At 39.9% G+C, this 11993-nt stretch overlaps 1 protein-coding gene across 2 annotated transcripts in view; it reads right to left on the bottom strand.

Annotated features, from left to right (window-relative positions):
* Positions 1–647: 647 nt before the first annotated feature.
* The window catches only part of LPCAT2 (lysophosphatidylcholine acyltransferase 2), a 67504-nt gene continuing 56158 nt past the window's right edge, over positions 648–11993 (bottom strand). The window contains exons 13-14 of one of the 2 annotated variants that reach the window (XM_072967387.1): positions 7350–7485; positions 648–836 (exon numbers count right to left, since the gene is read on the bottom strand). In XM_072967387.1, the coding sequence (XP_072823488.1) occupies positions 754–836; positions 7350–7485 (219 nt within the window). In that variant the 3' untranslated portion in view covers positions 648–753. Of the gene's footprint in view, positions 837–2931; positions 3564–7349; positions 7486–11993 lie in introns of those variants that run through there. The other variant, XM_006207835.4, reaches the window with a different exon arrangement.

The following is an 11993-nucleotide window of genomic DNA, read 5'->3' as shown; positions in this document are numbered from 1 at the left end:
GTGTTGAAACATGTTCACACCTATAAAGCACTTAGCACAGTGACTGATGAATAATAAGGAAATTGGTAGTTATTATTATTACTTATTGTAATAATTAGTAAGTCTGTTACTTTTACAAAGGGAACAATACTATTAAAAAGATTAAGTCTACTTACCTTTAAAAGTATTAACCTGTCACCTACTACATGAAATTAAAATTACTTTACTCTATGGAATCAAATAATTTCAATTTTTTGGTCCTGTAATAAAATTAGCTTAAAATAAAGTTTAATAATTATAAAATCTTCAGTAAAGTTTTTCATTTTGGAATTCAGAAAGTATTAATAAGCCCCTTAGCAATCTATTCACAATTATGAACTATTATGGAGCATGGAAGTTGATTATTTTTAATAGTTCCAAAATGAAACTCAAACTCAGTTTCAATATTTGAAGAATGATCACACATTATATTACAGCTACATGAAGGAATAGCAGGTATACTTTGAAAAAAACTGTATTTCCACATAATTGTAATGATACTGGAAAATGTGATATTGCAAGTAGGATTTAAATACCATATACACTGTTATCCTGAGAACCTAAGAATATCTAGGAAAAAGGGTAAAATAAAATATGTTAAAAATTAATAGTTGACTTGGGTGGTGAAAGTAAACATGACTTTTTTGTTTATTCTTTTCCAATGTGCATAGATTCTTTTATAAGAATGATAAGGAAAGGATACAGTTAACATGTTGGAGAAAACAGCAAGCTGGGTCAACACATAATGGAGACAATTTGGTAGAACATGCTGGGCCTTACAAAGACACTTGAGAAATTTGTTGCAAGAGAATGATTACCTAGAAACAAGAGTTACATTAAACGGCATTAATAAAAGGGCAAAAGCTCTTCAGGTTATTGTTCTAAGTAGAAAGCAGTTTGTGATACGTATATAGGATGTATGTCAAGAACTTTGTGAGGAACTTCCCCTCCATCAACTCACAGCATTGACAGAATAATCTGGTATAATAATTTAACCAAAAAACGGAAAAGTTCATCCAAATGAACAGAAAAGAAAAAAAAAAAAAGAATTATAAATATGTCTGCTTTTCTAGGGAATGGCTTCTTCCTAGTATCTTTTTATTCTCTTGAGTGACTCCTTTATGGTCAGTGGCCCTCTCAGAGTATAAATTAATTACCATCAATTCGCCACCGTGCATTTGTAACAGCCCAGAGAGGAGAGTTCCTGAGCCTGGGAACTGGATATCTGCACTGCTGTGCCTCATGCAGACAGCAGACCCTGCATCTTCTAAAAGGGGCTCTTTTAAATACGCATTAGAGGTAGCACTACCAGCGGTCACACTCAGCCTTCCAAAACTCTAAAAGCAGCAGAGGAGAAATAAATATGCACAATACAAGCACTTTGTTCTGTAAGTATTCAGCACATCATTATCCTTCAACAGAACTGTTCTGATTGAAGATTTTTATGGTTTACTGGTCTTAGGATCTAATATTTCTCATTTTAAAGAGGAACCTCATTTTTTTCAAACTGTTAGGTAAAACCACAATGCAGTTAACTGACTTAATGAAATTTAATTCCTTACTTTAAATTCTAAGAGGAGAAAAGCCCCTTTGAAGGAAATCCCTGTTTAGATGGCATAAAGGTAGAGGCCTAACTGGTAGTAACAGTGATGGTCATGACTTACTACATACACCCCACTAGCCAAAAGTCAACTTTAGGAATACTAACTATTGCTGTTTTGGCTAAAATTGGGTCTTTCATTAGAGTAAAATTATGTCTGACATTTCATAAGGCTTAAATGTAAACAAAAATGATTAATCACATTCATAAATATGCAAACTTATATCCAAACCACAATATTAAAAAGGTATATTACATTTGAGACACGATGGCAAAACCAGAATTTTTAATTGCCAAGAATTTTATGTAGCAAGTTTGTTTATTCAGTTACATGATAAAATAGGAATATTACATTGGCAGAGGTGAAATTAAAGAACATAAAATACTATTTTAAAACAGGAAAACAACAGAATCACTTTCCAGAGCCTCACAGAAAGATTTTCATTTAAAATGCTACTTTTTCATGATTCATGGGATTAATATGTGGCTTTCCTATGATAAAAAATCATGGTACCTGAGTATTACATACATTCAGTTGCATGTGACAGACAGTATTATAAAGATGTACTTTCGTAATTACTTAAGAAATTGTTCTCAGCTCATTCAATGCTTTGTCTAAACAGCTTTAAGACATGTAAAAAGCAAACAAGTATACGCCTGCACTTAAGGATGAAACTTTTTAAGCAAGCATCCAAGACATCAATAAAATGGCACTTGAGGCAATTCTTGCTTAACCTAAAGGCAAAAATATCAGCGTTAAATTCCTGCCTGGGGGTTAAATTGTGGTCCTGCATTAATAATGTAGCTTTTTGGATTCCTTAGCTTTTGTTGATAATTTGGACCCTTTTATATTTTCCCTCTAGGTATTTCAGGCAAGCTCTAAAATTTGAGAGAACACTTAATAAAATTAAAACTCCCACTGAGATTGTAAAATATATTAATTATAATATTATATAAATAAAGTAAATCTGATTCATTGACTGGGTAAGCACTACATTCTAAACCACCCAACTCAAATTAAACTAAACTGTGGCGAACAATTCATTTTCTCATTAGGCAATTAACGTTACCTTCAATAAGGCAATTCCCGCATAGCCTTTGGCCATAGTGTCGTCTTTAAAACAAAATTCTAAATCTGCAGATCATGCAAAAGGGTATGATTTCCTTAGCAGGTGGTTAAGGAAATGTACAATAGGGATGCATGCTCGAGAGAATATGAGTTTTTAAGAAGTCTTATCTCCCTTTCAATCCCCCCCAGAGTCAGTGATCCAAGAAACTGAAATGCAAATGAAAAATAAAATGAATCTGTGAAGTTCAAGGTATAAAATTCTGCAATGTTCCTCAGACTCTTTATTCTTATTTCCAGAACGGGAAGGGATTAGTGATAACAGAATATAATTTTCTTTAGAGGAAGGTAGATTAAAAAGGGTTTAAACTTTAAAAATTTTTTACAGTGCTGATTAAAGCCTATCAGTAAGTAAAGGAGACCATTTCATTCATTTGGATATGAAAATTAAACTAGAAAATCCATAAAAACGTATTTATCACCAGTAAAGCAAAATAGAATGTAAAAGAGAAGGAATATTACTTGATCTATACATGTGAATAAAAGCATTTCAGTAAGAAAAACCTATCATTTTTAATAAAAAAACTTTCCATTTTAAACATCGTTACGCAACAATCACAAATAAAACACCATCTATAAGTGCCTTTACAATTTCAAGTAAAAACCACTGCATTTTGCTTGTTAGGAATATTTGCTTTCAGTCGTCTTTTTTGTCTGAGGTACTCTCTTCGTGACTTTCAGGACTGACTTTATTACTTGCAACCGAGGGAGATGCTTGGATGTCTTTTGGTGAAAACACATGGCTCGTCTGGAGGTCTAAGTAGGTTGTAAATATCTTAGCATATTCTGGATGCTTTAGGGCAAAACTTTTAAAGTCCTCTAAAAGAGGAGAACAAAAAATCCAATAAATTGAGGTGAATCTTCCTTTGGTGTGATGCAGATTAACATATGATCTTAATAATACTATTATTGCAAAATTCTTTTACTCAACCCTCATAAATTGTACAGCTGCTTTGGAAGATAGTTTTTTCCATTACTTCATCAAGCTGAAGGCATGCATACTCTATTCCAAGGTAGGGAAATTTGTGCATATGTGTATGAGCATGTTCAGAGCAACATCATTCATAATAGGTAAGAAATGAGAGCAATTCAAATGACAGTCAACAGTTGAAACGGATAAATAAATCATGGCATATTCACGGAACATAACGCTATAGGGCAATGAAAATGAATGAACAGCTGTGTTGTAAGCATGTGGATGAATCTTAAAACCATAATGTTGAATGAAAAAAGCCAGACACAAAAGAACATGTTGTATGAGTCCAGTATGTAAAGTTCGAAAACTTAGGCAAAACTAAAATACATTTAAAGATGTGTGCTTCTGACGTGACATCTTTAAAGCAAGGTAGAGATTCCTTTTTAAGTCAGCATTTCCCTCCTTTAAGACAGAGGAAGGGGTTGTAGATGGGAAGGGGCACATGGAAGTTTCTCAAGTTCTTGAAAAGCTCTATTTCTTGACCTGGGTGGTAGGTGCACAAGTGTTCACTTTGTAAAACTTTATTATGCTCTATGTTTATGTTTTGTTCATTTTTAATGTATTTTTGTTATTTTTTATAAGAAAAAAATGTTTAAAAAATTTTATGACCCAGGACATTCTATTACCGGCTTTTAAAACTATTTTAACCTTTAACTCTGGTATAGAAATATACCGTCTTGAAAGCTGAGCTCGGACTTATGATCAATAAGGACAAGGAGAGTGTACAATATGCAACAGTCACGTCACAAGACCCCTGAGTAGTGGTCTCTTTTTACCTTAGATGATTTAGATTTGGGAACTGAGGCAGAGTTTAGAAGGCTTATTATATTAACCATCAGAATCTGACCCTCAAGCCTCCAATAACCTGGAGTTCCTAAAATATGACGCTACCCTCAACTTTGACATTTCTCTCTCCTGTTTGGATGGAGAAGCCTTTATTGAGCTTATATAGCAAAGGCAGGCTGGTCTTTGAATTAGCTCACCATTTGACTCTATAATAAAAGGCTTTTCACCAAATATCCTATTTCTATCTATTCATTAATCTCTGATAACCAAGTGTCTACTTCAAGGCACATTAAACTACCTAACAACTCCTGAAGATAAAAACAGGTCTCAGTGATGAGGAAGTCACTGGATTGTACACAGATCATTCTTTGCAATTACATTATTTTGCATTAATAGAGCACTTTATATTCCCAAATCAGGTAATCTAGTAATTGTTCTTTCTTAACATCCAAAATAAAGGTTTATCTGCACGAGTCTATTTCAATGATGGAGACACAGAGAATTTAAGTAAGTCCTTTTAAGTGGGCCTGAGAACTGATTTACTGGAACCATGAGTTTCAGGTTTAGGATTTGTGCTCTGCTCAAAAGATCAAGGTTTCTGTTCTCTTTGGGGATGCCAGTGACATTAAAGAGTAACTCATTTCTAAAAGTGCTGTGAGCTGGCAAAAAGCAGAATCTGGGCATCAGTTTGGCTAATGGAAAAACAAGAAGGAAAACAATTTAAATAATCATATTTAAATAACGTTAATGGTCACATTCATGATACATTTCTTTACCTATTATTTTATAAAATCATACTTAAATACCACATTCTTGTAAAAAAAAAAGGGCTTGCGTAATATTGGAAAAAGAGAGATAGTCGTGTATTCTAAAAAGAAAAAGGGTGAACTCCAAAAAACAAAGCAGATTTCCCTAAAAATATATTAAAATTCACAGGCAAAAATATGACAGGACTATCTACAAATAATGCCATTGAAATAGTTACTCCAGTTTTTCAAAATTTGGTAGTTTGCTGTAAGAGAGAATCTTAATTACGCAAGGAAATGTTCAGAGAGTTAGTACACATGGGGTTTATGACTCTTAAGTTTTATATCAGTATATACTTCTCATTTTATCCTTTCTATCTTTTTTTTAACGAACAAAATAGAGTAAGTGCCCTAGGCACTTGATTACCTAAAATAGAATAAAGGGCAGCCAAAATGAGAGTAATCAAAAACAGAGAGTAAGAGAAGTACATGCTCTAACTCCCCCATCCTATGAAAGCTATCAGGCTGAAAATTCTTTGAGCCCCAGAAAGAAAAAGGCATTCAAGAGGAATCACCCACCAGCCCGCAGGAGAAGACTAGGGAAGACAAGCCACGCTGACATTTACGACCACATCAAAGCCAAGGCAGGGACACCCTCACCCAGGCCTCGCCACTGGGGTGCGTTTCCCAACCACTGCACTGTGCAATCAGTGGAAACTGACGAACCATGCCTTCAGCCCTCAGGGGACTTGTTTTGATGTGTCATCAGGAGAAGGGTGGTCACTGCTGGATGGACCTACCACTTGGCCACCAGGTCTTCCTCTGTGACAGGCCCTACCTCACAGGGGTGCCATCAACATGATGCGAGATAACGAACATGAAAGCTCTCCTGAGCCACGAACAGGAAACACCAATAGATGGTTTAGCTATTGTTAGGGCTGTTGGTCCCTCAGCCCGTGTCCCTCTGCTGTGATTCTAACCGGGCTGGGCTATCTTGCTCAGTTTTGCCTGGACACACTGACAGCAGAAAAGAAAAGCTCCGTAAGGTGGGGCAGCCAATACAAGAGGCACTACGGTGTGGAGGTCAGTGGTGCAGGCTCGAAAGCCACACTGCCTTGCTTTTGGAAACTTGGCTCTGACATTCTCTAGTGGTGATCTCAGGTAAGTCAGTTAAATTCTCTGCATCTCTTTTTTTTTTCCCCCAGTAACATAAGAATAATGAAGAGTACTGATTTAATAGGCTTGCTGTAAAGAATCAATAAACTAATATATATAAAAAGTTTAAAGAGTGCTTGGCATTTGGTAAGTCTGAAGGAGAAGTAACAAGATGGCTGCGCTTAGGCTAACTAATTCCTGGCCTTATACCTGTTGTTTGCTTTTAAAACAGTCAGCAAATCTGACTGACCGGACACTGCCCCCAGCCCCAGGCCCATTGTTACAATTAGAGTTAGGGTTCTTCATTTTCCTGTTTGTTTTACCTCACTCTGGCAATTGAAATTTACAATCATGTTTGGTTTCTGAGTCATTCACCTAGAAAGGGAGTTACCGGAGAGTAACCAGACCCTCTGAAGTTCCTCCTGGCGCCTAATGAGTCTGATCAGATAAAGAAGGTCACAGGCTGATAACCCTCCAGATCCCCGGACGGTCCCCTGCTGCTGGACAGACTCGCCGGGATTTAGGAGGAAACTTCACCATTGACTCTTGCTGATTGACAGCCCCTTTTACTCTCCAATTTGTTCACTATATAATCACTAAGCCCCAACCCTAAGACAGGTTCCCAGTTTTGAAGGCACTAGCCTCTGTGAGTCCCCTTTGCCTGGCAAAGTAATAAAGCTGCCCCTCTTCTTCTAAGCTCCAAGACCGGGTCTCTGAATTTTTTGGCTAGTCAGGGACGAGCAGCCGATCTTTCAGCAACAAGTCCTCAATAATTAGCCTCTACCATTACACCACTACTACTATTATTACCATCACCATCATTCTGACTATTATTTCTAGTGTTGATATATTAGGGGAAGGAAACAACACTCTTGTAGAGGGTCGGTCACCGTCTGGATGCCCTCCTCGTATGCTGAATCAGGAGCCAAACTGCCTACTCACCATAGGAGACAGAATCCCCGTGGGCTATTTCCTTGAAGAGACCAGAAACATCGAGGTCAGGCACCCCAAGGGAAGCCTGCAGAATGGTGGAGAACTCTTCCTCCGTTATGAAGCCATCCTCATCAACGTCAAAGAGCTGAAGGGAAAAGAAAAGAAGAATTAGCTCTCCCAGAGCAGTGGTGGTCTGCAGTAACCCTGGAAAGTAAACTCTTTAGTAATTTAAGCATTCATTGCGCCAGAGGCTAGGGATAGAGGCCCAAAAGAAAGGATGGTCTCTGCTTTCTTCACTATACTTGTGGTTTAGTGGTAGAAAGAGACAGAACTAAAATAGGGGCGATGACAATATTAAGTACAAAAGCACAGGGGAGTTCCATGGAGGACAAGATGAGTCCCACCCAAAGAGGTCAGGGAAGGCTTTATGACATTTGAGTTGGGTCTTAGAACAGGAAGAGAGAGTCCCAGAATATACAAGGCGTGGGAGATGATTGCCTGGGGCTCAAGTCAGGAGACAGACAAACAGGAGTCAGATCGTGAGGGATATTTGAGGCCTCACCTAACCTTGCAGGATTACAATGGGGAGGCCTGTGGTGTGATCCTATGTGAACTGAGGGAACTCTCTGAGGCAGACTGTGGAGGACAGGGATGAGGGCAGAAGGTTGAAAAGACTAAAGGCAGGAAAAACAATTAAGAGTCTGGGGTGGAGAAGCAGGAAGGGTGGGGAGGGACAGAATTTATCAGGAAGCAAAGCCAGGCCTTGCCTACCAATTAGAGGTCTGCAGTGATGGAAAAGACGGTGCCAACGATGGCCGAGGTGTTCCAGCTTTGGCAAGTGGGTGAATGTGGGTTATGTTACCAAGAGTGGGAGAACAGGTACCCAGTGAGGTCAAGGGATAGACCAGAAGAGGTTAAATTTGAGTAAGAGGCACCAGAAGGAAGTAAGATTCAACACATCAGCTCAGGAGAGTGATAAGGCTCTAGATAGGAAATCAGGTAAGAACTGAAACTCCAAGCATGTTTGAGCTTATCTGTGGAAAATGCAGAGTCAGGCAGAGCCCTGGGAACAGCAAGAGCTGAGGTGTGTGCAGGGAAGAGGAACTTCTTTCTTGCAAACAAACAAATAAAACTTGGAAGCAGTCAAGGAGATGGAGAACCGGAGACACATGCATCTTGGAAGCTAGAGAAGGCTTTTAGGAAAGAGGAAGAAACTCCAACCATAGTAATGGCCAGCACAGTAAAATACCATAGGAAGCCCAAGCAAAAAGCAAGAAGTTTTGCTGGATTTGGCGATTAGGAGATCCTGATGACGGATGGAGGTGAGACTCCAGGAATGAATGGAGGAGAGGATTGGAGGCCACAGGCACGGACTCTTCTCAAGAAATTATGAGAATACCACTATGCTGTATACCAGAAACTGACACAACATTGAAAATTGACTATATTTCAATTATAAAAAAGTAAGAAATTATGGAATAAAGGGCAGGAAATAAATGGGGTAGTAGCCATGCATAAATGTAAACTGCTTCCAGGAAGGGAGAGACTGAATATGTTGATGGGTAGAGGGGAAAAGGCAGAAGGGTGGGATCAACTGAAAGTTGAGCAGAAAACCAAGGTAACTGACAGATAATTAACATCCATAATTAAAATCCTCTCCAGGGTATTAACATTTTTTAATGATATTAGCACTGACTCTTTGTAGGCACTGATCAAACGTATTCGAATCACTTTGTAAGTATTAACTCATTTAATCCCAAAAAGTCTTATGTAAGGGAGTGTCGTTATTAACCCTATCTCACAGAGGAGAAAGCTGAGGGACAAGGAAGTCGGGTAACTTCCCCAAGGTCACCCAACTTGGAAGTGGTCAAGCTGGCACCCAAAGGCAGGCAGGTGACATCTAGAGTTCCTGCTGTTAGGTATTCACTTCCGACCAAATACGTGATCAAAAAAGGCATTGGATAAGGTGTGATAACCATGAAAAGAACAAGCAAATATTGAAGAGCGTTGTGACTGTCCATTAGGGTGGGAGGAGGAGACTCTAATTTGAAGTTGTGACCTGCTGCCTCCAGATGAGAAAGCACAGACTTCCAGTCCGCTGGCTGCCACCCAGCCCCTGGAGAGGGGACAAGACAGTTGGAAAGTGAAAAGTGAATTAGCATTTGTTTCCACAAACGGTAGCCCCAGGGCTCTTTATGGGCCCTGGACTTTAGAGTAACTGCCAGGGTTCAATCCCAGCCCCTCTTCTCACAAACTCTAGGTTTTCTTTAAAACTCCTCCATTCCTAAACAATTCTCATCAACTCATCTAATGGTCTACATTCCTGTCACACTTGGTGCCTTGGTGGCTCTCACTTCTGTGTAAGTTCCCTTCACACATGCATCCTGGGGACTTTTACTTCCTCTCCACCTGTCCTTCGTCACAACTACCCCAGGTTGTTCCCCTCACAAAAAGCCCTCAATTGCTCTCAATTATTCATCACTCTCAGGAGCCTCCCTGCCGCAAAGTTCCCAAATCTAAGGTAAATCCCATGCTCCGGGCTCTGGTTGAAGGTTTAACATCCCGGTTTCCTTTGAGAATGGGGGAGTGGTAGCTCCCCAATGCAGAGTGCTGGGGGACTCTGAATCAAAAGATCCTGTCTTTCCCAGCAAGCACATGGTCCACGATCATATGGACCTTCCCTGGAATATGAACGATGAACAGGGCTGGAGTTTGCTCTCTCTAACCGCAGTGCCCAAGGAAAGTGGAGAGCAGTTCCTGTGGCTGGGGCCTCTGGAGCTGCCTGCTTTTGAGTCTCCCCTGGAGCCTACTCGCTGTCCTCACAGCTGATTCCCCAGCCAGAGTCTACGCCTACCGCTTACAACTGAAGAACGCTAATATTCTGCCTCTAAAGGTCACTGAGATGATGAAATAAGATCAAAGGTGGGAAGTTAACTTCCCATGTGAAGTGATGATGTGACGTGCTACCCAATAAAAGGATGTGAATGGATTGTATATGTATGTATATATGTACATATATATGTGTGTGTGTGTATGCATATATATACACATACACATGGATACTACTAAATAAAAAACAGAAGCATGCCAAAATATTTTCAAAAACATCAAACACACGTGAGAAGGTTAAAAAAAAATGTAAAGCATGACTGTTGCCTTACTGAAAAAAGAGCTAATTATAGTTTTAGGTCCTCCTTTCTTCCTTTCTCCCCTCCTAAAAAAACCCCAAGGTCTAGACTGGAGAAAAATCTCAGGACTTCTCTAAAAACAATAATTACTATGATTAAGGGCCAAATTTTCCATCAGGCCTTTCATTGGTAAATTCAAACTGACCACTTGTCCAGCTGAACGTCTAATTACACAGACAATCCCAAAACAGAAACAGGAATATCTGGATCGGAATAAGTTAGCTCTGTGTATAATTTTAGGTTTTATGATGAATAAGTCTGCAAAAGCCAAAAGTTTTCAGCTTGGAAAAAGTTCTGGCCCTTGTCTTGTGACCATCTGCTAAACATCAACCTCTTAGGTTCTTTATAGGTCTGGCAGTTAACTCAGTTTAGACCAATCTGAAATAACCAGTCAGCTGGGGGACTCCTCTTGAAGTGGGAGGAAAGGCGGCAGGGCACAACCACTTAAGGGGTGACACAGCCACCGAGGACAGGACAAACTGGGCAGAACCAAGATGGCGGAAGACTCGACTTCCGGTAGACCTTGAGCCTCACGGCACACCCACAGGCACCATGACAGTTCCCCGGCTGACCATAAAAGGTCAAAAAGTGGGCAGGGGGATGCTTCCTGGAAATCCTTGCCCCTTTCACAAAGTAGTTGGAATAATCCTCCCACTTATTAGCATATGAAATTACCGAGCCCATAAAACCTAACAACGCCACACCTCGTGGTCGCTCTCGCTCTGTCCCTCTCACCTTCTGAGACGGCCCGCACTCTGTCTTTGAAGCGTGTATCTACTTTTACTCTAAACGGACCCACCTCTCGGTCTCTCTCCCTCTCCCCTTTCTGAGATGGCCCACATTCTGCCCATGGAGTGTGTATCTCCTAAACTGTTTTCCCTTCGGAGTGAGACAGACTGCACTCTGTCCTCAGAGTGTATATCTCTCTAAATACGCTTCCTTTCACTTTACCACGCCTTGCTCTTGAATTCTTCCCTGCGCGAGGCAAGAACCTAGTCTCCCCCAACACTCTGTCAGTGAGAGAACACGCGGAAATTCTGAGGCCATTCCTTAGGCCTCTAAGATGTGAGAAAGGGCTCTGAGAGAAAAGAGAGTCTTTCTAGGTGACAGAGGGGTAAAAACTTGTGGAGGACACAGGGGGATCTTCTCAGAGAAAATTAGAAGAAACAAGAGTAGAAACAGGCCTGGAGAGGGTCCTCAGCTGTCACAGTGGATGAAGCAGAGATGCAAGTGGCTGAGTGATAAGAGGCAACACACCCAGCTTGGGGAGACAAGCAGGGAGATTGAGTTTTTGTTTCACTTGAGAGCAGACCACGTGAGATTAGAATTCTGAAGGGAACATCCCTTTTTAAACACCAGTTAGACAAAGCACCTTTCATCTCAGAAGAACCAAAAATGCACTCTGGGGATGTACTCTTCTCTTTGCACAGATAAGTAATACATGGAATCTGAGTTTTTCATCATT

Source organism: Vicugna pacos, chromosome 9 (assembly GCF_048564905.1).
Source record: "Vicugna pacos chromosome 9, VicPac4, whole genome shotgun sequence".
Classification (NCBI taxonomy): Eukaryota; Metazoa; Chordata; class Mammalia; order Artiodactyla; family Camelidae; genus Vicugna; species Vicugna pacos.
The sequence above is the reverse complement of the archived record's forward strand: the minus strand, read 5'-3'. Positions and strand labels throughout refer to the sequence as shown.